This window comes from Dermacentor silvarum, chromosome 2 (genome assembly GCF_013339745.2).
Source record: "Dermacentor silvarum isolate Dsil-2018 chromosome 2, BIME_Dsil_1.4, whole genome shotgun sequence".
Taxonomy (NCBI): Eukaryota; Metazoa; Arthropoda; class Arachnida; order Ixodida; family Ixodidae; genus Dermacentor; species Dermacentor silvarum.
This window is the reverse complement of record NC_051155.1, coordinates 179,551,939-179,579,346: the sequence shown is the minus strand read 5'-3', so window position 1 is coordinate 179,579,346 and position 27,408 is coordinate 179,551,939. Positions and strand designations below refer to the sequence as shown.

The 27,408-nt window shown below is 48.2% G+C and overlaps 1 protein-coding gene across 9 annotated transcripts in view; it reads right to left on the bottom strand.

Annotated features, from left to right (window-relative positions):
• The window catches only part of LOC119442224 (probable RNA-binding protein 19), a 113,501-nt gene extending 86,972 nt beyond the window's left edge, over window positions 1–26,529 (bottom strand). For 2 of the 9 annotated variants that reach the window (XM_049661974.1, XM_049661973.1), the window contains exons 1-8: window positions 26,218–26,529; window positions 26,036–26,121; window positions 25,868–25,941; window positions 24,801–24,967; window positions 22,706–22,776; window positions 20,473–20,546; window positions 19,116–19,231; window positions 15,770–15,877 (exon numbers count right to left, since the gene is read on the bottom strand). In XM_049661974.1, coding sequence (XP_049517931.1) covers window positions 15,770–15,877; window positions 19,116–19,231; window positions 20,473–20,546; window positions 22,706–22,776; window positions 24,801–24,967; window positions 25,868–25,941; window positions 26,036–26,121; window positions 26,218–26,266 — 745 coding nt within the window. In that variant the 5' untranslated portion in view covers window positions 26,267–26,529. The remainder of the gene's footprint in view (window positions 1–15,769; window positions 15,878–19,115; window positions 19,232–20,472; window positions 20,547–22,705; window positions 22,777–24,800; window positions 24,968–25,867; window positions 25,942–26,035; window positions 26,122–26,217) is intronic. The other 7 variants (XM_049661976.1, XM_049661975.1, XM_049661977.1 and 4 more) reach the window with 7 other exon arrangements.
• Between the last annotated feature and the right edge of the window lie 879 nt (window positions 26,530–27,408).

The following is a 27,408-nucleotide window of genomic DNA, read 5'->3' as shown; positions in this document are numbered from 1 at the left end:
GGGACAACACGGAAAGGGCGCATCAAGTAAGGACGGAATTTCGAAACCGCCCAGACAAGGCAAGACATTCCCGTTCCGTAATAGAGCAATTGCGTTCAGATTTCGATAGGAGACGACTTGCGTACGCAATAACACGGTCCACGCCTTGTTGGTTTTGGACTAAAACTGCACCGATGCCGTGACCACTAGCATCTGTGCGCACTTCCGTGGGAGCAGCTGGGTCAAAATGGGCAAGAATAGGTGGTGTCGTTAGGGCGGCGATGAGCTCAGAGAAGGCGTCAGCTTGTAGAGGACCCCAACAAAACGGGACGTCTTGTTTCAGAAGGTCAGTGAGTGGACGTGCGAGCGCCGCAAAGTTTTCACAAAACGGCGAAGTAGGAACAAAGCCCCACGAAGCTACGAACGTCATGGGACAGACCGTGGAACGGGGAAGTCGTGACAGCGCGTATCTTTGCTGGGTCCGGTCGGACACCGGAAGCGTCAACGAGGTGGCCCAGGACAGTAATTTGACGAAGGGCGAAGTGGCACTTCGAGGAATTTAGCTGGAGGCCAGCTCGTCGGAGATTGCTAGAATGGTCGAAAGCCGCTCAAGGTGTGTTGCGAAAGTGGGGGAGAAAATTATCACGTCGTCCAGGTAACATAAACACGTCGACCATTTAAATCCTTGAAGCAGTGTGTCCATCATTCTCTCAAACGTGGCTGGTGCGTTGCAGAGACCGAAAGGCATGACCTTGAATTGGTAAAGGCCGTCAGGGTCACGAAGGCGGTCTTCTCGCGATCCAGGTCGTCTACAGCGATTTGCCAGTAGCCAGATCGAAGGTCCAGGGATGAAAAGAAGGTGGCACCATGGAGGCAGTCGAGGGCGTCGTCAATACGTGGAAGAGGGTACACGTCCTTCTTGGTGATTTTGTTGAGGTGCCGATAATCAATGCAGAAACGCCAGGAACCGTCTTTCTTCTTACTAATACGACAGGAGAGGCCCAAGGACTAGAAGATGGTTCGATGATGTCCTTCGCAAGCATTTTAGCCACTTCTTTTTGAATCACTTCGCGCTCTGATGCGGACACACGGTAAGGTCGACGGCGAATGGGCAAAGAGTCGCCAGTGTTGATACGGTGGGCGACAATCTTAGTCTGGCTCAGGGGTCGATCACGAATGTCGAAAATGTCGTTGTATGAGGCCAAAACCCGGCAAAGAGCGTCGGCCTGGTCAGGCGAAAGGTCTGATCCAATCATGTTGCGAAAAATGCTGTCGTCGGAACTTGGTGACGGGGAAACTGCAGCTTCCGCAGGTGCAGTTATGGCGACAACCTCGACGTCATAGTCTGTTATCGCGGTGAGGTGGGCAAGCGACATCTTGTGGGGCAACACTTGGGGGGTCAGACCAAAGTTTAGTAGCGGGAGAAACACACAGTTATCAACTAATGTGGCGATGGTATGTGGCACAGTAACATTGCGCGTCAGGCGGACGTCTGTAATCGGAGAGACGATATAGTCGCCGTCAGGAACGGGAGGGGTCGATGACAAACACACGTACGTGACGGCTCGCGGTGGTAGGCGAACAAAATCGGTGGGGCTTAAGCGGCTGACGGGCGTATCGCAGGCATCTCATACAAGAGGAAGATCGAGGCAGAGCGTGTCAGAAGAACAATCAATTAAGGCCGAGTGTGCCGAAAGGAAGTCAAGGCCAAGGATAAGGTCATGGGGGCAGTGAGCAAGGACGGCAAAAGGACAACAGTGTGACGACCGGCAATGCTGACACGGGCGGTGCACATTCCGATCACTTGAACAGCACCACCATCGGCAACACGTATTGTCTGTGTCGTAGACGGCGTCATAATCTTCTGCAGGCGGCGGCGTAAAGAGGCGCTCATAATAGACAAGTGTGCGCCAGTGTCGATGAGGGCGGTCACAGGAACATTGTCGACTTTGACTTCAAGAAGGCTATGGTGAGTGGGGAGCGTCAGTAGAGGATTTGCAGGGGACGATGGCATTGCAGCTTCACCTCCATAAGCTGCACTATCTAGTTTTCCTGCGGTGATCGTCCGGAGAAGGACGGCGAGGAAAAGCGGCGAGGCTGCGGCGAGCGGGATTGGCAGCGTTGCGGCGACGGGGAGCGGGAGAAGCGGCGAACAGGAGCAGTGGCGTCAGATGGAAGAGGCTCGTGGGAGGACGACGAGTAGTAAGTAGGGGAACCAGCGGCTGGACGTCTGAAAGGAGTAGGGTACATGGAGGTCTGGCGAGATACGTAGGTCCAACGGCGACGGCAATAACGAGCAATGTGCCCGGCCTGATGGCAGGAGAAGCAGATGGGCTGATCGTCGGGCGTTCTCCATTCCGCAGGATTGCGGAAGGAGCCGGGAGAGGTGTAGGAGCGTCGAGTGGGTCCAGAGGAATAAGGCCGAGCGTCAGGACGAGTCAGTGGGCACGCTGATGGAAGGCCAAGATTAGCAAACTCCTGCCTGACGACAGCTTGGATGAGGGACACCGATGGCTGCGATGGTTCACTGGCGTGGGTTGTCAACACGGGGGTTGAATCGGTGCAGGACAGGCGGCTTCAATCTCGCGACGAACAATGCGAGTAACGTGGTCACAGGTGGGCGGCTGGCGAACGGCATCACACGATGAAGTTGCAGCCGTATTGGGCAGCCGGGTGAATTTCTGGGTAATACGGCGGCTCTTCGCGTGTTCAAACCGCCGGCACTCTTTGATGATTGTGTCGACGGTATCAACGTTGGTATAGACGAGCAGGTTAAAAGCATCGTCGGCGATACCTTTGAGCACATGAGAAACCCTCTCGGACTCAGACATGTGCTCGTCAACCTGGCGGCAAAGAGCAATAACGTCCTGGATGTACGAGACATATGACTCGGAGGATGTTTGTGCACGAGTTGCAAGTTCATTCCGCGCAGCAAGCTGCCGGCCAGTGCTGTCACCGAAAAGGTCACGGATCTTCTCTTTGAAAGAGTCCCAGCTGGTAATTTCCGCCTCGTGCGTCTCGAACCAAACCCGCGGTGGGCCATCGAGGTAAAAAAGCACGTTGGCGAGCATAAGGGTCGAGTCCCACCTGTAGCCGGCGCTGATCCGTTCGTAAAGGTTGAGCCATTTGTCGACGTCAAACCCATCCTGGCCGGAAAATACGCCAGGATCACAAGCAGGAGGCAGAACGATGTAGGTCGGAGCGACGGGAGGGGCAGGGGGTGAAGACGATGTGCCTGCACCGACTGACATGGTCGCAAGCGTGATGAGGCGGCCGTTGCGAAGCTCCGTGATCGAAACAGGGAACTACCCAGCACCTCCACCAAAAAGATGTTACGTAAAGCGGTATAAGGCGGGACTATTTACACTGTATTTACAGTATGAGAGAGACACAGTAGCCAAGATGATGGACAGCCACCGGCACCAGAGAGAACCGTCTTCTTCGTCGTCTGCCCCAGGATGAATGTCTCTCGCGTAGCAATATGATAAAATGATTACATGGAAGGCATCGCACATCTGAAACTATTTGCCATTGAATGAGCAGAGTGATGCAATTCTGCAACCATCAGCAACATGCCACTTGGACTTGTTAAAACATAGTACAGTATAGACCACTTATAACGTAACCGCTTATAGCGCAGGGCCAGATATAATACGGTCTTTTCAGACTCCCGTTAATTTTCCTATAGCACTCTATGTATACGCGTACCACTTATAGTGCAGTTGCGGGACACGAAATACCGGTTACAGTGCGGCTGCCTGGAAGTTCGGCAGTCAATCAAGACGGCAAACGCTCCCCTCAAGCCACAAATACCATATTTACTCGAATCTAACGCGCACTTTTTTTCCCGATAGAACAGGTCCAAAAATTGCATGCACGTTAGAATCGAGTATGACCCTAAATCTGCGTTACCATATAGTCGTCGGCATTTCAAAATGGCCGCCTTGCACGCGCGTCGCGCCTAGCTACCGTAGCTTCCTCCATGTCCTGCAGTACTCGTGCTTATGCAATAGTCTACCGTCTGTCTTCACGTTCTCTGCGTCCGCTCTATCAGCATGAAGTACCGAGTTCATCGTGATGCCGCATTTATGTGATGTTTTTTGTCACCGACCTCGGGGGCGTGCGGGTGTTAGAAGGGATGGAGAAGGAAGACGGGATGGCGACACAGCAAACAGATTTTTAGTAACACACAACCTCAAAACCAAAACTAAAAATCAAGCACACTAAAACATACTGCGGGAACAATACTAACAAAGATACAACCTAAGTCTAATATATTAAACACAAGTTCTCATTTGCGCCTACGCATGTATGTAGCGTCTATCCTTCAAAGTCAGGCAACCCTGTCTTATCGCTGAGACGCACGCCTGAAACGCTACAAAGAGTCACCTTGCTGCACCCGTCGTTGAACGTGTGTTCCGGCTTGTCGGCTCTTTTTCCCAAGCGGTCGGTGCTCTCGTTGACGGTGTAGTTAGTTGCCTTGTAGTCGTCACGTCATCTCTCTATCATTGGTGAGGTCGCCGGTACTTCGTCGGTGATGAGCTCGTCAGTAATACTTCCGTGACGGCGCTCGGCGTTGCTTAGGCCCACCTGGATAGGCCTAGCGTCGGGATGCGTCGCAACTTCATGAGTGCCGACGTGGCGTCCCGCGGAGAATCGAACGGGCCGGTCTGCCGCAGAAGGGGGATCCTCTCTGGGGTGCTCGGTCTTGCCGTGAGAGGCTGCAGCCAGTCCAGGAGCCTCGCTCGAACTTGCCGAGGTCGACGGCCACACCTTGGACGGCCAACGTCACGGACTCAGCCAGACCCCCAAGTCTCCCGTCGCCAGAGCGGAGCTGGCGATGCGACCTTCCTGGCCCGGAGCCACGTCGATAATCCACCGACAGCGCCGTTCATCCCCCGATCACGCCTCGGCTCACGCGCCTCGAGAGCCGTTCCGAACACTGTGCTTCATGTGCTCTTCTTCTTTTTCGCGCCACGGGCGGCCTCTTACATATGACAATTTAAAAGGAAAGTGATCATGTGTGCGGAGACGGATGGAAATTGGGCTGCATCACGGGCGTTCGTAGAATCCGAAACTTGCGTTCGGGACTGGCTCAAACAGAAGAGGATTTTCGCCAGCAAAGCAATCGGAACAATTTCAGTGGACCGAAGCAGGACGTAATCTGCGACGATCGCCTTAGCCCTATCTCGAAAGCAATCTGCGACAGGGAAAGTCCACCGCGCGCAGTGTTTTCGACGCTTATAGGTCGCGTTGAAGCAAGAGGCATGACAGGGTTCGTACAGGTTTCTAAGGCAAAAATTCAAGGATATTCCAGGACTTTTCAGGACCTGTCACAGGTTTTTCAAGGACTCAAAGCGACATCCAAAGTAGGATTTCTTTGCTCTAACATTTCCAAAAATGACCAGTTTTATTCGGCGTAGTCTTCCTACACATTCATCATACAGTAAAAGCTCGATGATACGATCACGGCTAATACGAATTTCCGGATGATACAAATTTTTCTGTGGTCCCGGCCGAGCCCCATTACTTTGCAACGTGCTAGAGAACGGTTGTTACGAATCGATTTTCAGCCTGCGTCGGTTGATACGAATAAACGCCGCCCCACCGACGGCCGCGAAAGAGAACAGCGCGCAGTCAAGCGCTTTCTCTCCTCTTTTGGTGCGGAGGCGCGGCGCCGGACAGCGCGGACTCCGCGACTGGGCGCGAAGAGTTTGAGGCGGTGGTGCTTTTGGTGCTTTTGTACCTTTCCTCCTTTTATGCGAGCCGTCAGATGGAGTGGCTGCTGCGCTTCGGGCCGCGTTCTTCGTGTTTGCGCCATTTTGCCTAGTCGCAGCGAGCTATGTTCTCGCAAGCGGAAAGCACTCTCCTTTAAAGAGAAATTAGATATTCTTCGAAAGGTCGACGAGGATCCCAAGAGGAAGCGGACGGAGTTGGCTAAGGAGCTAGGCCTCGCAACGTCAACACTGAACACAATTGTTGCACAGCGAGACTATCATGAAAAACGTGCTTTCGTTCAACGTCAACGCGAAGCAAGCGAATTCGAACACGCTTATTTCGAACATACCGCGCACCGACAATGCTCTTAGCAGCGCGCCAAATCACGCGGCGGCGCCTCCGACCGGCATTGCTCCGACACCGCCATAGAGCAAAAGCTCAGGAGAGACCCCTCAATGCCGCGCGCGAAGGAACGGGAAAAAAAAAAAAAAGAACCCGCGGCAGGAAATTTCCCCCTCTCTCAAATTGCAAGGTCGCCGTTTCATGGCGCTGAGCCGTGCTCCCTCAAGGGCTGCAGAAGATAGCGTCAACCTTTCCCTTTCCTCACGAACCACTTACTACTACGCGCCGGAACAAGCGTGTACGTGCAGACTAGAGTGTTCTAGACAACCGTATTCTAGCACACACTAGTGCCGACGTCTCAGCCACGCGGATAAAATGGCAGTGAACCCTTCTCCTCCATTTTCTAGTCACATGTTGACCTTGCACGCTGCGGCAGCAGCGCAGAGGGAAGCAGCGGCGGAGGCACAGTCGGGCCAACGAAACTGCCACGCCCGCAAACGCTCGCTTCCCGATGACGGCAGAAAACGAAACTTCAGGGGGCGGCTAAAATAAGCTGGCGCCAGCACGGCGGCGGGGGCGCACGGAGTCGAAGGTGAGAGAGCTACGAGGGCATTGAGAGGGAGGGCGAGGGGAGCCACCGAAGCGGCGGAGTTGACGCGGCCAAATCCGCTTCCCTGCCGCCCTCCTCCCTCACCTTCGACGGTCTCCGCACGCACCCGTGTGCCGGCGCCGCCCACTCGCTCCCTGAAGCTTCGTTCTCTGTCGTTATCGGGAAGCGACCGTTAGCCGGCGTGGGCAGTTTCGTGGCCCGCGCTTGCTATGCGCTTGCGCGCCGCGATATTTCACGACTCGCACCGTTCGTGCATCGTGCTATGGTGCACGAATACTTCAAAAATACGTCCTTTTAATTCGAAAAATTTTCGGGCCCCTTCGAGTTCGAATTATCGAGATTCGACAGTAGTTTTAATTGTGTTGCGATGATACGAATTTCGGCTAATACGAATATTTTTCGTAACCCCGTGAGATTCGTATCATCGAGCTTTTACTGTATTATAACAAATAGATGTATACTGCAATTTTGTAAAACATGCCTTGTCTTGATCATTTCTCAAGTCCGCAAGATTAAAAGTTAACACAACGAAAACCCACAACAGCTGCTGGCTTCTACGGCATTAGCTGGGTTGGTTCATCAAACATTTCCAAAACATTCAGCATACCACATTTTCCGGTGTATAAGACGCGGTTTTTTTCTTAATTTTTCGTTGGTGCGTCTCAGAACGGTGCGTCCTATTCACTTTTTTTTTTTTTTCGGAAAGACTGCCGTCAAAATCGGATCCGATGTTATGGCCACGCGAAGCGCGCTGGTTGACTTAATTGCTACCGGTTCTGTGCGCGCTATCGAGGTGCCGGGCTCTCGTCATCAAGTTCGGGCCCGAGCGCCGTGCGAGAAGGATGGTGCAGCAACGCAAGCGGCGGGAGGCTGACCGCGAGTCGATCGACCGCGAGTCGATTGACCGCGAAGTCGCCGCATCTGCAGATCGCTGTCAAGATACGGCGCGCGCCCCTGCGCAAACTATGCAGTTGCTCCGAGAGTACAGGCAGCCCCCCTCCCACCCCCCCCCTCCGACCTTCCTCCCAGGCTGCCTTCCCGATTTCCTCCCCTGCGCGCGATTCGGCTCACCGTCGCACGCTTTCATTCGCACATAATACAGAACGGCGCGCGGGGACGATGTTATCGCCCTTCGACTTTATACGGAACATCGCGGCAACCACGACGGCATAAATGCGCCTGGAGTGGAAATATATGGCACCGATACGCTCGCGTATAACCCGCGTTCACGGAGTGAAACGTCACTATGACTTTTTTAAATCGCTTACCGAAAGAACAGGTGCGTCTTATACACCCGTGTGACTTATACACGTTTTGTTTTTGTTTTTCGGAAAAACTGCCGTTTTGAGGGGAGTGCGTCTTATATACAAATGTGCGACTTATAGAACGGAAAATACGGTAATGTTATTGCACTTATATTATCATAAATAATATAACAAACCTCCACCCAAAGGCACTGAGCACAGTGTAAAGTTGGTCTACTATAGTTCTCTTTATATAGCTTCGCCTCGCGCGCGCGAGTTAAACCGCATGCACGCGATCTTGCGCGCGACAGTGACAAGCGACGCGATGGAGATGGCTGTCGCGGTCGCTCGTCGCCTACAAGTCGCGACGAGACAAGCGACGACTTTGAGCGACGTCTCCCCGGTGTTGTCGGTATGAGGGCAGCAAATACTCCCCGAAACTGACGTGACGCTTGCTTTATTAATTTAAGTTGATGTGTTTTAGTGTAAAGAGCAGCATAAATATTTCTAAAGATCTTGCACTAAGTTATTACCCTTGCACGTATCAAAATCCAGTCGTTTGCACGTTCCGTGCGACAATCGGTAGTACTTGACTGATGTATATCCAGTTTCGGCTTCGCGCTATTGGCTAGTCGCTCATAGCACTTCCGGGCGACGAGCGACGAATTCTAGATTTCTAGAACCGAGCGATTGAGCGAAAAGACCGAGCGATCTGTTCGCGCGACGGCCCGCTTCGTCGCTCGAAGCCGTCGCTCGTCGCTGTCGCGCTCAAAATCGCTCTCATGCGGTTTGGGCTTTAGTGGCACAAGTCAGACCGACGGGCGAGGAGTGAAACGAACGATAGGGTGAGGAAAGTGAGAAAAGCAGTGAAACTGCCAATCCGAGCCAGCACCGAAGCGCAGCACCAGTCTCTCGCTCCGTTCGCGGTTTGACGCGGTGAAGCCTTTTATTTTTTCCGCGCAGTTCTGCAAAACGGAACGACGCCGACCTACCACAGAAAGGAGGCTGCAATGTCTCTAAAAAGAGTGCATTGCTCACGAAATTCCAGGATTTTCAAGGAAGGAAAAAAATTCCAGGACTTTCAAGGGCCTTGAAAACGCATTTTTCAATTTCAAGGGTTTTCAAGGATTTCAAGGACCTGTACGCAACCTGCATGATAGCATGAAGGTCAATTTGCTCGCTGCGCTCCGTCACTCGAGCGTTTTAAAAGACAGTTCGTTTCCGCGGTCAATGAGCGAGATGGGTTCATGTTTGCTTGTGCGCACGTGTCATGATGCTTGTTAATTTATTTAGTAAGCGAACACGGAACTTAAAACACGAGCAGCGACGGCAGAAATGCGCCTGGAGTGTCCATTATCGCAATAAAATAGTTGTTTTAGTTATAGTGCGGTACCGCTTATAATGCGGATATTTGCGACTACGGCGACTTACGTTATAAGAGATCTACATTGTATGTCTCATTCTGGAAGAACAAAGGTGCACTAATAGTACACGATTTAATGCAACTTGATGTGCACAGAAACTGTACTTCTAATATACGAAGTAGTTATTCTTCAGAAAGTATCGCAGTTCAAAAAAAACTACACTGCAAAATGTCCAGAACGAGCCTTCAATGACTGCACTACATGCACAGCTTCTGCAGCATCACCTGATAAGCACAAAATGGTGTATAGGTGCTATTTAACGGCTGTTATAAATCTATAGACAATCACCAGCCCTGCAGCTTTGCCAATACAGCATAGACCACTTATAACTTAAGTCGCCGGAGTCACAAATTTTCATACTATAAGTGATATTGCACTATGACTAAAACAACATTTCTCAAAGGCTGTGCACAACATGCACAACATGCAGACCAAGCAGCTGCGTGTCTGGGAATCGAAGCATACAAGTAGGACGTGCCCTCACTTTCATTGGCGAGGTGGATTTCGCACGCGCAACATCTGCACTTTGCAGAGATACAGTCACCAGATTTCTTAGTCTAGTCTCCTAGGGCAGACGACTGTTTGAAAGCAGGCACTTGTGTGGTGCAGTGGGAGGTGTCCTGATGTGAGATCAGACATTTATTGTTGCTCCTGATGTTGTGGGCTTCTGTATCCGGAGCCAGTGTAAATAATATAAAATAAACCCTTTTACAGCGGAGCTGTTAGAACCTCGCTATAATGATCATTCCGTCGTCCGCAGCTTCGCCGAGCTGGGGGAGAGAGCTGAGAGAGAGTGAAAGCAGACTATAAAAATAGCATCGCGCAGCATAGCGAATGCGAGATGGAGAGGAGTGAGGCAGGTGGTAGTGGGGTGCATAGAGCTGCTGCTGACGCCAATCGCGTTTCACCGCGTTCGCGCCGAACGCGCCCGATGTCCGTGACTGCAGCCGATGCCTCTGGCGGCAGCTCGGCAGGTTTCGACCAGAGAACTTGACACTCGTCGCTTCCGAAAGACTGAAGCGAGAGCTGGGGAAGCTGAAACCAAGCATCGCAGAAGAGAACATCCCGAGTTTAGATTGAGGGAAGCCGAGAGTCCGCATAGGCAAAGAAATGAAGATCCAGAGGCTCGTGAATGTGGCCAGTTGAATTCATCGCGACACTACGCAGAACATCGCGAAGAAATCCTGAGTGCCAGGAAACAGAGGAGACTGGAAGATCCTGGGTTGCGGGTGCTCAGGAACTTTCGCAACATACGACGACTTGGGACTAACGGTGCTAATGGGCGCTCGCTTCGGCGGTCCTCTTTCTTGCAGTGGAAAAAATTATGCGTGGCTCTGCTATCGCAAACACCAGAGACCAGCGGAGATGGGGGAAGCCCAGCAAAAGTTAGACTAAGTGTGTGATTTTGTCACTACTTTACTAGGCTTTCCCCAGCTCCGCCGGTCTCTGGTGTTTGCGACAGCAGAGCCATGCATAATTTTTTCCTTCATTCCTACTACCAGACGTACTCATCAATGGGCTTGATGGATTCCTGGCCCAAACACTACCTCAAGTTGCAACAGCGCGTAGAAAGAGGCGCGCACAGAAAGAAGGGCGAAAGAAAGAAGCCTTTATTGTTAGGCGACACGCATCTGGGCGGAGCATGCAGTAACAAAACTTGATGCGTTCTCATCTCCGCAACAGAAAAGTCCCCTCCTGCACTTTTCTCCTCCCACACCATCTCAGGCTTTCCAAGCCTATGCGCTGCACCTCCCCAGGAGCAACTTGCAAGGCGTCCGCTTTCTGCACCGTGCTGTCTGCTAGCCGACCACTCCAGTTGCCGTGAAAGATACACTAAAATCTAAGAATCCCCAGATTTTGAAATATGAATTTATATTACTGAGGCATTAATAACATGAAACGGAAATTGAATAACGTTAGTTATTCTGAAAAGTTCTATATTCTGAAGTTCATATTATTGTAATATTTTTACATTGAATCTAGTATCTCTAAAAATGATCGCTTGAGAATTGTGGCCAATGAAGTGCAAATGGCAACGACGATGTGCCACTTTCATTATGAAAGCTCATTTTTTAAAAATCGTTCACTTCTGTCAAGGTTAATTCTGCACGGCTAGCTTTTTCTAATTGTGAACGTGAAGTCAAGCTATATTTTTATTTTACAGGGTTCGCACAGGTTTCCAAAAAAAATTCAAGGACTTTTCAAAAAATTTTAACATTTAATACGGTAGTTCACACACATTACATTTTATTGGACAGAACAAAGGAAAGTGATTTCACTTAGTGCACGTACAGTTTCATTCGACTAGATGAAATTCTGAAGCTCAGGGCAGATCTTTCAGTTTTTTTTCTATTTGCGTCTTAATGCTTCCGAGTTCTTCAACCTTCGCTTTTGCGGTCTTTCTCAAGCTGTTTGATTTCACCACGTGCGTGATGTCACCAGTTCTCTCAGCCTTTTCTGCATATCCATCTGCAGAGGCCGTTAAATCGGCAACAGCTGCCTCAAGCTTCTTTTTCTTTGTCTGCAACCCTTCAACTTCTTCCATGACTTGTGCGCCTTTTTGTCTGCTTTGAGTTTTCCTGGTGCCGTTTCTTTTCTTATTCCAAGTGCACCGTAATGCTGCCTCGCTGCGGACACAGCTATTCCGAGTTCTTTTGTTATAGGAACATTCAAAATTCCACCTGCCCTGGCCACTGCGTCACATACGATAGGCTGTGAAATGTATGACAAACCTTTCAGATTCTCTACGGATATCTGGCAGTTGATGCAGAACCCCCTGTTCGACAGTTGCTTACCCATGGCTCAAAGCAAGCAACAGCCTGACTGCTTTCCACAGCTCGTTGTAGGAGGGATTGAAGCTCAGGAGGTCATGAAAAAACTCATCCAGCCTGCTAAGACTCCTCTCAAACAGGCGAAGCTCGTGCTTTACCTCTTGCAGTAGCTCAGTGTATTCTGCCATTACACAATCCCGTTGGCAGTCACTCAGTCTTCCTGCCATGGTCAAGACGTCCAACACCTTCCTTAGGCCCACAAGGCACTGATCTGGCTTCAAGTACACGAGCCGGGGGTCTAGAGATGCCAGGTTTCTAACCATTGATGATTTAAGGGGACTTCGTTCCAGTATTTTCTTGGTCACAGCTGCCAAAAATAGTTTACACTCCATTCTGAATTGAAATGTATTTTTCGCACTTGCCCTTGAATCTTTCAGTGCTTGTTCACATTTGGGGCCGATATCCACTTTTTCAAGTGGAGTGTGGTTATCAGGGTTACCAACGTCTACCCTGAGCAAACTACCAATCACCGCCAATGTAGACAACACTGAAGCCTTCATGAATTTCACAAGGAGCTTCCCCACAACACTCTCAAGGTCTCTAGCAAGAAAGAGGATCATTGGCTTGTCGGACTGGTAGTCTTTCAAGAATGGCTGAAGAATGGAAGCAACACTGAGCGCGAAGTTTACTTTTACCAGCGTCAAGGAATCACGACAAAAGCTGTACACATTTTCAAACGATGCACACTTTGGTAAGCTCACCTGCTTACTTCTTGCCCCCCCCAGAACCACATATTTCTTTGTCATTCCAAAGAAGCAAAGCTCTTTCAATGACAATTGTGTTTTCCACCCATCGATGAGACACAAACTGTAGTGGAAATGTTTCCTGGTTAGTCACAGTTGAAAAATCTTCCCTTCGTGCTGGTGAGTCTCGGAAGAGTGCACTCAGGCTTGACAGCAGAACATCAATGCCCCACTTGCTGGCTCCTACCCCTGCCCTGTAGGCATTGTGGATGGCATGAAGGCCACACGTCCCTAAGTCAACACATTGGACCTGATGGTTTTCCTGCAAGTGCACTTGCATATTCCTAAAGAACTTCAGGTTAACGTTCGGCCACCTCGTGTGACTTGCAGGCGCTGTTTTGATGAGTCACCTGCGATGGAGTCAACCCAGTAGACCGCTCGCTTGTGCTTGGTGCCAGGTAGTTCTGTATAGAGTTTCCAGCTGCCATTTTCACGATTCCACAGTGCTTCGCACTTTTAAAGTGACTTCCGAGAGCAGATTCGCCCATAGAAGCGATGTCGAAGGTCTTTCTGCAGGATGTGCATTTCGCGCGATGGGGTCTCATGTATCCGGCACAACCCAAAGTTTGTAATCGTCGTTGCTGAGCCAAGCGCTTTGGAATTTACATTTCCCAGGCATTATTCTGAACTATGCGCACCACAACCGAAACAGGGGAAAAAGCAAACAAAGCATCGAAGGCACCGGAGTGAGCACGCACAGATAAACAAAGCACAATGTGGCCTACAGGCTATGAGGCTGTACCTGTTTTTAGTGGGTTGCCAATAAATCCAGCCCAAGGCAAACCCCCCAAAAAAGTGAAATACTACCAAAATCAACTGTTAAGATTCATGTAACTGCTTTTTCGTTACAAATAAGCATGATGGCACAACTTGTATTTTTTCCGAGGAGGTCGAGACGCTCTAGCCTCATTGCGGCCAGCAACTTATGGCTTTTGGCCAACCCCGAAGTCGAAGCAAGCCAGAGGGGAAGAAAAAAAATTGCGCGGCAGACGCGCGCTCGCCTCTTCCTCGCGCAGGAAGTTTGACTTCGCAGTCCCGGCGTTGCGGAAAGCAATGAAGTTTGCCGGGCCATATAATGCGAGTCGCACTGTCGGACCCCATGAAAACCCCAAGAATTGATGGGTTCTCAAGGACAGAAAGGAAATTCCAGGACTTTCAAGGCCTTGAAAACGGAACTTTCGATTTCAAGGGTTTTCAAGGCAAATACAGTGGAATCTCGATGATACGATCACGGCTAAAACGAATTTCCGGATGATACGAATTTTTCTGCGGTCCCGGCCGAGCCCCATTACTTTGCAACGTGCTAGAGAACGGTTGTTACGAATCAAGTTTCGACCTGCGTCGGTTGATACGAATAAATGCCGCCCCACCGACGGCCACGAAAGAGAACACGTGCAGTCGCGCGTTTCCCTTTCTCTTTTGGTGCGGAGGTGCGGACGCGGCGCCGGACAGCGTGGAAACCGCGACTGGGCGCGAGGAGTTTGAAGCGATGGCGCTTTTGTTGCTTTTCTGCTTTTCTTCTTGTCTCTGCGCTCGCTGCGGCGGCCGCGCTTTCCCACGCGCGGTCGCCGCAGCAAGCGAAGGTTCGTGCGGTCTATGGCTTCAACGGAAACTAAGCGGCATAAGCACAGCGCATACAAAGGTCAAAGCCATGTGGAGATCGCTTTCAAGATACGGTGCGCGCGACAACGCCGACAGCCGGCACAGGCGCAAAGTATAAGAACGCATTTGTTGGCAGAGTAGAAGCCGCCCCCCCCCCCCCTCCCTCTCTCCCGCGCTACCTTCCCGCTTTGCTCCTTTCGCGTGGGGAGATTGCGTCGCCAGTTACCCGTGCGCTCGGTTGCAAGCATTTGGCGCCGCAGCACAGCGTCGCCCCCTCCCCCTCTCCCTTCCATACCCCCACGGCCTTTCGCGCAACGAAGTCGCGTTTGCTCTCCGCTATGCGTTCGCTGTCCGTGAAGGCCGCACGCTTTCGCTCGCACATACGGCGCGCGGTGATGCCTTCGACTCGTGCTCCACGGCTCATGCTCCTCCTTCGCATCGCCCTCGTTGATCTCCTCTCCCATCGGTGGGCGCACCTCGTGCTCGCTACCGCTCTTGTCGGCGAGATTTTCCCGCGGAAGCCGCAATTTCATCTCACGCGGCTGCACTGTAAGTGGCATGCGTATACATGGAGTTCTATGGGAGGGTAAACGGGAGTCGGAAAAGGCCGCGTTGTAGCCAGTTCTGCACTATAAACGGTTACGTTAAAAGTGGTCTATACTGTAAATGCTTTTTACGTACGTGTGCCTGAGTGAGTTCACCTCTCGACTCTTTAATTTAGCTAGATTTAATTGTGTTTCGATGATACGAATTTCGGCTAATACGAATTTTTTTCGTGACCCTGTGAGATTCGTATCATCGAGATTCCACTGTACGTGTGCGCACTCTGTTTTATCAACCAGGCATGCGTTACATACAGGTGCAATTTTAATTTCTTACTTCAAGCCCGAGAAAATTGGGTGCGTGTGAGATTTGAGGGCACGTTAGAATAGGGTAAATACAGTATGTAGGTACATGTGTCACAATTGTTTCATACATTGAAACATTTATAAGTAAAATGTTTCAATGTTTGTCCGCTCTGCTTTTTTCAGGCAGCCCGGTTATGGGATGGGGATTTTCCTGCCACTTGAATATTGTTACAAGTGGGTTCAACTGTAGTGAAATGGGAGACGTTCCATGACCTGCACAAATATTTATGCAAATGCAGTCTCGGAGGCCAAAGAGTACATCAATACTCTTCTTTGTAGTTGGCTTTGTTGTACCCCCCCCCCCTCCGTAATGTTATCGTCCAAAAGGAGGAATCGAACAAACAACAAACAAGTGCCTAAAACCTTACTCGGTGCAGATGATGGTGTGCTGTCCCACGACTCCTCCATGTTACTGCTTTCATGAGAAGGATGGGTGTTGTTCTGCTGCATATTCCTGTTTGGCTGAGCTGATGAACCTGAGAGGCAAGGAAGAAGCAGTTCTCAACGCCATGGGCAACAGAAAAACTCTTTGTTGTTTTAAGCTTGGCACTAAGTCGCATACCGTTTTTCTTCTTGGTTCCTTTGGCATTGCACAAAGAAAGAACAAAGGAGAACTTGTCATTCTGCAGTTCTGCCACAAACTCACCTCACAGAAATGTGAAGCGCGACCTAACTCTCTCCCTGTACTAATGTCGCACAGGTCCCCACAGTTCGTACCCATGTGCTACCAAAGAAGAGAACATCCAAAGTTTTAGCCCCTTTCTTCAGCACAGAGCAGAATTTTCTGCCTTAATTGCAGCACTCATAGCATCCAAGGGCATGTCAGCATTAAATGGGGCACAGCTGAATAGCTCCTAATTAAAGGCCATGGGCAAAAATATTTTGGACTGCAGAAAGAGGCTGATTTCAGGCAGTAGAGCTATAGAGCAGCCTTCATGGAAAATTTTACATCCGAAATAAGAGTAGCTAGATGCACCACGAAAAGCTAGCAAAAACAGACGTTTGCGATACACAAAATTAAAAATTATCGCTTGCACCGAAAATGATGCAGAACACAGAACATTGAAAACCAGCACGGCTTCTCAGCCCGCCCTCCAAGATCATGTGGTGCCTGTGGCGTGCTTAAAATCTTGGACGCCAGGGTCTGGGAATTGAGTCAAATCTGCTAACCAACAGGTGCATGCAGCCGCTTATGCTCCATTTCATACACAGCAGGCAACAATACAGAGGTGACTTCTGTTACTGCTCACATTTTCGACATAGAAATAGTTTGTCACCTATATGTAAGAAAAATATAGATATGCATCATGTAATTCGATGTAACATTAAATTTCATTCCTTTATGCTATTGAGTCAAATCTGCTAACCAACAGGTGCATGCATCCGCTTATGCTCCATTTCATACACACCAGGCAACAATACAGAGGTGACTTCTGTTACTGCTCACATTTTCGACATAGAAATAGTTTGTCACCTATATGTAAGAAAAATATAGATATGCATCATGTAATTCGATGTAACATTAAATTTCATTCCTGTATGCTGCAAAATATGACAAAATCATTACATGGAAGGCATCGCAGATCTGAAACTATTTGCCATTGAATGAGCAGAGTGATGCAATTCTGCAACCATTAGCCACAACATGCCACTTGGACTCGTTAAAACATAGTATGTCTCCTACTGGAAGAACAAAGGTGCACTAATAGTACACGATTCAATGTAACTTGATGTGCACAGAAGTTGTACTTCTAATATACGAAGTAGTTATTCTTCAGAAAGTATCGCAGTTCAAAAGGAACTACACTGCAAAACGTCCAGAACGAGCCTTCAATGACTGCACTACATGCACAGCTTCTGCAGCATTACCTGCTACGTACAAAATGGTGTATAGGTGCTATTTAAAGGCTGTTATAAATCTATATAGGTAGCCCTGCAGCTTTGCCAATACAGCATAGACCACTTATAACTTAAGTCGCCGGAGTCAAATTTTCACACTATATGTAGTATTGTACTACGACTAAAACAACATTTCTCAAAGGTTGTGCACATGCACAACATGCAGACCAAGCAGCTGCGTGTCTGGGAATCGAAGCATACAAGCAGGATGTGCCCTCACTTTCATTGGCGAGGTGGATATCGCACGCAGCAACATCTCCACTTTGCAACGCCGCACATTGCAACAGGCGAACACGAAACGCGCTCACGGACTCAAATGATTTTTTCCGCAGTGCTGGAGCTGTTCAAAACAACAAATTAATTTTACTGTCGAAATTGTCTTTTTCCAGCCTGCCCATTTAGACAATTTAGACATTTTTGCTAACCCTATCTGTGTGCTAAAAGTCCTAAAAGATCTGTCTGCAACCGTATTTACCTTCGGCACACAAACTGCAGAGCAAGAGAGCAACAATGTGCACACGTTCGATGCGGACTAAAGCTCACTGACAAGCGGCGAGAGCAAACGGCTTCCATGTCGTTTAGGCAACCCTCACGTGCCTGCTAAGCCTGCACAATGCCACTAGTTTTCAGAGCACAGCTCTTAGGCACCCGTTCCTGCCGCGAGCATTGGTGTCCTACCTCATAACAAGCGAACGAACACAGCAAAAGATGTGAGCAAACACAGAGCGCAGTGGGGGGATGAAAAAAGCAGCAAGTGTGAAGAGAACATGAGGAGGAGGGTGTAACGGAACCATGAGGTGGAAAGCAGAGGAAGGCATGGCGAAAGCGCGAGAAAAAAAGCGTAGTGCCGCATATGAGGGGCTTTGCGGCGACAATTGCTGCGAGATGTGCCAGAGTAGCGCACATCGTCTGTATCGACACAAAGCGCTGCATTAGCGGAGGTTGTCTGCAGCAGCTGCTGTCAATCGTGCCCACGCGTCACTGATGTGCTTCCTCTCGTGATCTCCCAATTAGCGAGGCAGTCATACCACACTTCGCTCCGTTTGCAACGTGCAGCACGAGACAGATGATCCTGCACCAGCCAATACATTGCTAAATGAAAACGTGTATACAGCTGCACTCAAATTTCACATTAGGGAGTATCATATTAGTCTGTGAATTTTTTCCGTCTTTTTTTCTCGTTCACTCGCTCCACATTTTCTCCTCCGCATCGTCCTCGTTGTTCTCCCCTCGGTCAACGCACTTCATTGGAAGCGTGCTTGCTTGCTCCCTCGCTTGTCTGCAGGATTTTCCGGCAACCGCATTATAACCAGTATTTCGTCTTGCGCAGCTGCACTGTAAGCAGTATGCGTATACATAGAGTTCTATGGGAAGATAAATGGGAGTCACAAAAGACTGCATTGTACTCGGTCCTGCCCAACAAGCAGTTACATTATATAGTTACATTATAAGTGGTCTAAGCTGTAGTGTTTCAATATTATACTCATTTTTAACAAATTTGTCCAAAGAAAAATTTTGTTGCGGTTGGCTTTTAATTAATATTCGATGCCACTTAATAATGCACACATTTGCCATGACAAGATGACAAGTCTGAATGATCAGTTCCGCCTCCCAAAAAATGGTCATCAAATTAACAAGCTGCTGACAAACCGACAAATCCATATAGGAGCTATCCTTCTCTTTTTGGTTGAACTAAGCTACGACAGCTGCAACACTACAAACCTGTTCTCCACTAGTGTAAAACGCCAGTGGCAGAAACTGCAGTAAAACGCACTGCAATGTGATTCACATATGTATTCTCAAATGCCCACTTACCACCCCTTTGACCGGAGACCATGACAGTGATCTTCTTTCCCAGAAAAACATGGTTATTCATCTCATTGATGGCGTCTGCAACTGCCTGCTGGTCCCGCAATGTCAGGAATGCAAACCTGTTTTAAAAGTCAATGCACAGCATGCGGGAACTGCACAACACAGATGCAACGCACAGCATGCGGAAAACAAAAAAGAAGAAAAAAAAAAACTGGGGGAGATTGGAACATCACAGTGAGCAAACAACAGTTATACTGTAAGCTGCAGTGATGACACATTTTTATTGCATTGAAACAATCTGAGCTAATAACAAGCTCACAATACAAGCTGCTGCCGGCAGAGCTTCTCAGGCTGACACTTCACTGTGCTGCTGCTTTTGCGACAACCATGGCTACATCGCACGTCTCCCACTTGCCTTATACACCTCGGTGCTAGTTTAAGACAACAAGGTCAAAAGCTGGGCCAGTTTAAGACTGTTTTATGCACTTGCACTGTCAACCACTAAAGGCGCCCCCGTGAATCACTGCTGCTTTTAGCAATTCATTCGTCTATGTCGCATCACACGTGCCTGAAGCATAAATTTTCGAAAGTGGATGTAAGAGATGGTGACGTGAGGCGTGGAAATTGAAAGCACCTTAGCTCCAGTGGACACTGCACCCATAGTGGACACTGCTTAACTTTTCATTACTGCAACTTAACTACTGCATTGAACATGGAAGTCACACAGCCAGCATGGCCACCTAGCATTGTAACCTCGTGGTAGACACATAAACAATAGGACTGAATTGGACTCTGGCTCACTGGATTATTCATGGTGTTACAGTTTCACTGGCTGTAATGACATGAAAGAATGCGGCCAATGAATGAAAGAACGTGGCCAATGAATGCAACAGGCAGCAGTGCCACACATTTTATCGTACTACGTGACAGCTTCCCCATTTTCGTACCCCTGAAACTATAAAGTGGCGTAGCAATGGTGCAATTTAGGTAAAAAAAGACTCTTTCAGAGCAGTATGGAGCAATAAATGCCAGTCAGCATAGATTAACGCAACAGGTGCCACATTCCCACTACTGCTGTAGAAGACAATGTAACAAGCTATGACAGCAGCTGTCTAGGCACTGGTAGAAAGACCGATGTTCGTGCCACTCAGTGGTGCAAGTGAATGCAAGTTCCATGCAAGTGAATGGATGATTAAAATGATTGATAGACAAACACAACGGTACATGATCACACCTTTCTATAGCCTGCCCCGTCACCTTGCCGCCATCTCACCACAAGTACGCCTCGTGACAGCTGCTGTTGCCATACCAAACCATGCCCATACCAGAACTTTCGTGACGTGTAAAAAATATCACTTACGGCTTCTTGTTATCTGGTTTCTTAAGCACCACTTTCTCAGGTCCAAACTTCTCGAAGAGTTGGAGGATGTGTTCCTGTAAGTATGATAAGACGTACCATCACATCGTTACTGAGGCAGAATTCCACGAACACACTATAAATTAAAGAGGCCCTGAACCACCCCTTGGGCTTGGTGAAATAACATAGTCCGCGGGTAGTATACGCTGTTGTGAACATCTCAGCCAAGTTCTAGTGTCGTACGCGGTCCGTGGAGTGGAGCTAGCAAGCGAAACGCGAAGTCAAGTCAACTTTTTCTCAAACGCTCTTGTTTCAAAAGACCCCATGATCCTCGCTTTTTTCTGTGTGCTTTATTTCGTAATAAAGCACACTTCAATACACGGCAGCTATTGGTCGCTGCGGTCGGCTACACCGCGGCCGCGAGGTGCCGCCACGAGTCCAGTGGCTAAGCGCACTGCGGCTCGCTGAGGACAACTGCATTTCTCTTATGTTTAGTGCTTCGTAGGCACCAAAATCGGAAGTCCAAAATAAAATTCGAACTTGGCGCCACAGTGACGTTTCCGAGGCGTAGCGCTGTGGCCCCACCCCACTCTGCCGTAGCCTTCTCAGTGCAAGGCATTGAAGGAGGAAGGGGAGCACAGCGGAGGCCAGTGTTTGATTGCCAATAACTCCACTTCTGCTAAACGCATTGAAGCACTTTTGCGGCAAAGTGATTCTGAAATAGCCTATTTTCACTTCAAATGTACTTCTCCACTTCGATAAAAAGTGGTTCAGAGCCTCTTTAATTGAAACAAATGTGCAACACAAAAATGTAAGCAATCACAGTTCCACTGCCATTAATGTAATAATTTTCTTATTGGCAGCCTTTAAATAGTGCCCAAGCAGACAATGTGCGCACCTCGTGGTTAGTGGATATAATGTAAATCGCAGCATGTGGCTCCAAGATTTTTCAGCGTACTGTGGGAGCTGCCTAGTCTTGGAGGTCATGCCAAAGAGCCACATGTTTTCAGTCATGCTTCACTTCCAGCAAGCCTTAACGGCAGCAGGCTTATTCTCCCCCCCCCCCCCCCCCCCATTTTTTTTTTCCAGTTTCGGTATCAAAGATGTCTATATCTGCTAGCTTTTCACAACGCATTGTACTGTATTTCAAATGTTAATTTTCACACGGACACTGCTCTGTATCAACACTATCTGAAACTAGGCTTTTTACTCGATACAAATTTTGTTGCAGTTGGCCTCAAGCTTTCTGGAATGGATTTTACAAAGACTTGGTTAAAAATGCAGTTGAGCATAGTATACAGTTAAACCTCGATATAACGAAGTTGGCGAAATCAGGCATTTGTTTCGATATATCAAAATTTTGTTATATCGAAATTCGACCCTTTTATAACACAAGTACAGTCGCCGATGAGTTATTCTTACACAGAAGGAGCCGCAACATTTTCCAAATTATCGAGCAACCAGTAAAAGCAAACTTGAATGAGAAACAAAAGCATTTTGTTAAATTTGAAAGTCAGCGACGAAAGATACGGTTTCATGCCGTGTCACTGATATCTTCATATTGGCGGTACGAATTAAGCAAAGACAGCAACCCTTTTCCGTCCCCTCTGCCTCCACTTCCTAAAGGTGTTGCCCATAGTGGGACGACACTATCACGAGAGGCAGTGGGGAGTGAATGCTTCATCTGTCTCTCACTTCAATGCATCTACAAAAGTTGAGATTACGCAACTTCCAGTACTAAAGGCGCGGGAAAGACTGCGCACATAACGCCACACCATCTCGACATGCAGGCCCACTCTTTGGACACACGGCAGATTATCTCTAAAACATGGCGCACCAGCTGCGTATGCGCTCAGCGCTAGAAAAGGAGACATGCGCGCACACCTGCCCCTCCTAACCCCCCCCCCCTCTCCCACTTGCTTGATCGTGTTACCACAACCTCACTAGGCTTCCACCTATATCTAAAAGTCACAAAAGAGTGGCTGCAGTGCTCATGCAGTCACTATGCTGCGCTGAATGTATCAAGAGCAATGTGCTCCCATGTTCTCGCTCATAAATTGCATGACTGTACATCACATAGAATCAAAGGAGTTACCATATAGGTAACACATAAGCATGCATGGTACACGTCTTAATTTCCAGCTGCACAGTTAAGCAGGAAATAAGTTTAGCTCTTTGAAGAAACATCTTAAAGACCTCTGCAAGCAGGCGTGCTCGCAGAAGTATTGAAACAAACCTCCTCAATATGGTTTGGCAAGTTTGCAAGGAAGGCTTCCTTTGACTTGTCAGTGCCGCTGTCCTTGGAACCTAAAAAAAAGAAAAGCAGGGACCAGTCAATACACCAGTAGCACACGGTACAAACAGGGCACAATATAGAAACTACGCAGGCTTTGGCACTGCCATCACTAAAGACCGAAACTTTAGGCAAAATGCCTATTTTTTCTTTACGATGCTATCGTGCCTATTAGAAACATAAGCACGAATTAGGCCATTCCACGCCCTTTAAGCATGTGTAATGATTTAAAGTAATGATTGAGTGTAATGTTTTAATTGTGGCTTTAAGTGCCTATTTCGGCATTCGTGCCTACTTTGGTTTATAAGGGACTAAACATGGCCCTTTTCCGAGTTTTAAGGGCTTAAGAATGCCATTTTCCATGTTTTGGTTTCACTTTGCTTGCACACATTCTCACGCTACATCCGCTGGCAACACTAGCACCTGCACTCGACCTCTAAACCAGCAACAACTACTGAAAACGCTTTTGCAGCTTGTTGTTTCTTGCCTCACATTGTGAAATGACTGTAGTTGCTTTCTAGCTGTATTATTTACAGTGTTTCCCTTAACTCATCCTCATACACCACTGCATGAGGTGCGCGAAAGATGCCAAAAACAAAGACGCTCAAAAGTGCGCTCCTCCGGCAATTGATCCGCGAATCTCAGTGCTACTCCGCGGATGGAGGGACCGTGTTCTGTCAGCCATGAGGGAAGTAGGTGAGAAGCCACTGCAATGCTCAGCTCTTTGTGCAGTGAAGATGAGTGGTGTAGTTAAAGAACACATCCTTTAAATGATTTGCTCAGTCTACGAGAGCTTGTCGCACGCATGCGTGTTTGTGTTCACACATTCACCAAATTGCTAATGCGCTGGTTTTCGGCTGGCTTCTTGAACTTGATGCAAAACGTAGAGCAGAGCATTAACGTTCAAGTGAAGTGCTACCCGATAACCTTTTTCATGCACATTAAGGCTGATTTTTAACATTTTCATATGAAAGGCTGAAATTTTTATTATTTATGCCCACAATGGGGGACTCCGAGGGCACTGGGAATTAAATGTTGCGAATTGGACTACCGCAGTGGCCAAGTAGCTAGGTTCGGTTTGTAAACACAAGCACACTTCTGTTGATCAGTGCAAGCCTCTGTGGAACACTATGCTATGGATGAAACCACGGACGTCACCAGAATATCACTTGCACATTTGATAGTTGAGAAATTAACTGAAGGCGAGAAAACAAATAGTGAGACGATGGTGTACTTTGTCAACTCTTTGCTGAAGTTGCTTTAACCATCCAGACTTGATGACATTAAGGTTTTGCTACTGCACACCGAAGAAGCACCTTATATGCACAAGGCGGTATCACTGCTGAGTGTTTTTCCCCCACAAATGCTACACATCACATGCCTGGCTCATGAACTGCATCGTGTTTGCAAGAAAGTCCAAAAGGCGTAAAGTGGGTCTCTTGGATTATCCGTCTTCGACAGTCCCGGACTGCCTGAGGCGGTGCTTTCAGCCAATGAGTGTTGCATATGCAGCCTCTCGGACTTAAAAAATTTTAATTATGGGCTTTTACGTGCCAAAAACCACAATCTGACTATGAGGCACACCGTAGTGAGGCACACTGGAATAATATGAACCACCTGGGCTTCTTTAACGTGCACCTAAATCTAAGTACACGGGTGTTTTCACATTTCAGCCCCATCGAAACGCGGCCGCCGTGGCCGCAATTTGATCCCCCCCCCCATGCAACCACGGCGGGTCTTCTCACACTACGCAGGTGTGTTGAAATGTAGTGTCGGATTGGATCGATCCCACTGCCTTTAGCGATGGGCTTGGGCCAGGCTCAGAAATCCAATCAACACACATTTTCTGTGAAAGCACAAAAGCAAAGCACAGCATAGAGATGAAGTCAAAAGGACAGACCAGTTAGCATGCAATCTAGCAATGGCAGCACCAGAATTATTTTCATTGGCATCACAGCCATACCTGTAGGAACCTTGCTGTAGATAAGGGCGTCTACTCATTCACAAAAAGTTCACTGTTGCACCAAGTCATGATTACCTTCACGGTGGTCTCGAGCCGCTCCTGTTGAAGCCCGTGAGTTGAAACCAACAGGCTCAGGCCTAGTGTTAGGACTCTTGACAGCAATGGGATGATTGTTAAGCATAAATGACCCACACAGGGCCTCTTCTGCTTCTGATTCAGTAGAAAAGATGACAAAGCAGTGCCTACAAAAAAAATGTAAGCAGAGGAACTTCTTAGCTGTAACTGCCACATAATGTAGATGAGCCCCAGAAGTCATAATTCACAGGCAAACAAGAAGCAGTCACTCAGACACTCCTATTCAAAGGCCCCTAGTGCACATAAACTGAGTATGCGGTTCCACAAGGATATCTATCGTCAGTGATGAGTCAAGAATGCAAAATGAAATACGCTTTTAAAACAAAACGTACACATGCCAGTGAACAATCTTCTCAGAACCTTTGTCCCTTTCCTCCTTGTAATCTCAACCTCACATTGGCCTTGCCCATGCAATAACCCTTTGCAATGAGCCTCTTTCACCAGGTGAGTGGGTAGGGCTTTGTGCTCCCAAGATGCAAGTAATGCCCATGTCGACGAAAAAAACTCCCGTGCCACATGTTCCTTGTTTGCAACATGCACCAGTTTGCACTCTCAGAGTTAGCGAGGTGGTTGTTTGGTGAGGATGTCTCCATTTTGTGTGTTTCAGCTATTTCACATTTCCTTACCCACGCCTGCTTGTTTGCTGTGCATGCATGTTGAGCCTGACTGATGCTATAGCGGCTGCTAATATACAAGGGCTCCTACTTTTGGCGCCTTCGCGTTATTTACTAAAATGTGGAAGGGCTAAGAGATTCCGCGGCATGCTTTTGTGGGACCTGCATTCTTGTCTTTTCATTGAGATTGTGATCTCAAATGACGTACTTTAAAGTTTCATTTTGTTATAACATTTCATACGAATTTTGCTATTCACGTGTTAGCTTGGCAGCCCTATTGTCCTTTTAAAGAACTTAAACCAACTGTTTTACGCCGTCAGTCATCGCCAGCAAAGAAGCTTCGGCCATAGCACACGACACATTGTAATAAAATTTGATGCAACACAAACTCACGCCTTCCTTTCTCCTTCGAAGCGCATGTTCACATTCTCCACGGTGTACTTTTCGAAAACCCGGCGAACGTCTGCCTGCGTGACACCGAATACAATTATGGATGACGCTTTCGCGCAAGGTCTGAAAAAAGTACACCAGCAACAAAGACGGATGATGGTTACACGTTACCTCTTTCGCTTCAGCGCCGATGTTCCCAACAAACACTTTTCGTTTATTGGGCTGATCTGGTCTCGCACCTTTCTGCTGCCGCTGGTCTGTGGTAAACATAGCACCGCAAATTAACTATAGTTAGGTATTCATGCTGAGCAAATTTTTTGGTGTGGTGTAGCAACCCAATATATGTCTCTTACCGTCCCAGCCGCCACGACCTTTCCCGGCGTCTGGTCTGCTTGCCTTCATTGCGCCAGCAGGTCAGTCCCTTACGCTACGCGAGACTGCACAAAACGCTAGATACTAGCACAAAGAAAGACCGAAGACATTCGTTGGCACTTGCCAAAAACGTTAGTGACAACACGGTACGATTGTGGAACAAGCGTTGCCTAGTTACGTCGGACCTCTGTGTGCACTTCTGAAAGGTGATACACGATAAAATACAGCAGAAGTTCAAATGTCACCACTGTCAACAAACGCAGTAACTTAGAGTAGCGGCCATGTGCGACAGTGCGAGTAAAAATAAATGAATATGATGATGATGGTGATATTGATGATGATGGAAAGAGAAGTGTTCAGCGTCTTTATGTGCTAAATTTGGCATAATCTTGACACCTTGCAAGAGACAGATAAAAAATATTAAGAACTTCCTTCATTATAATACATTTTCGCCTAAATAAGTCAATATAGCCTGTATTTTTTAATCAACCTTGAAATCTTGAGAGCCATGTCCGCGTAGGTAAGGCGACTAGTTTCGGTTTCGGTAGACCTTTTTTTGGTGCTTTTTGCACATAGGATACATATTCAGAAAACGAAGAAGTTAGCGAGTGAAACATTTTTAAAATTACGAGACAATTGGCAGTATTGCGAGCAGTCTAGTTATCCCAAAATACGGTAGGATTGTGTCGATCGTGTACCGCACCTCCACCACTTGGCTGCGGCAACGGCGTGACTGCATCACTGATATCTACATTAGGGGGCAAACATAGTACAGGGGCGGAATCTTATTGACCCTTTTCGCGGCGATCCCGTGGGCGCTGCCATGTTTGATCACGTGGTAACGCGTCCATTGCTTGCCTCAACTGCCTCCGTCGCCTCCTTGTTTACAATGGAAGTGTATGACGCCGGCGCGGCTTAGAAAACAACCTCTGTTTTCGGAGATATCGTAGACGGTGACTAGGTGGACGACACGAAGCTTTGATCACAGCTTCAGAGAACATGCAACGCGCTTTCGGAGCTGATTAACATATGTTCAAACGGCGCAAGCAACGTCTATAGTGCTTGTTCTAAAAGCGGGGCTAAATATGTATTCCAATCTATCCAAGCTTTCCGATTATGAATTCAGTCAGGATTAGTGTGTTTTGCTATCTGTTCTTTTTCAACCAGTGGCT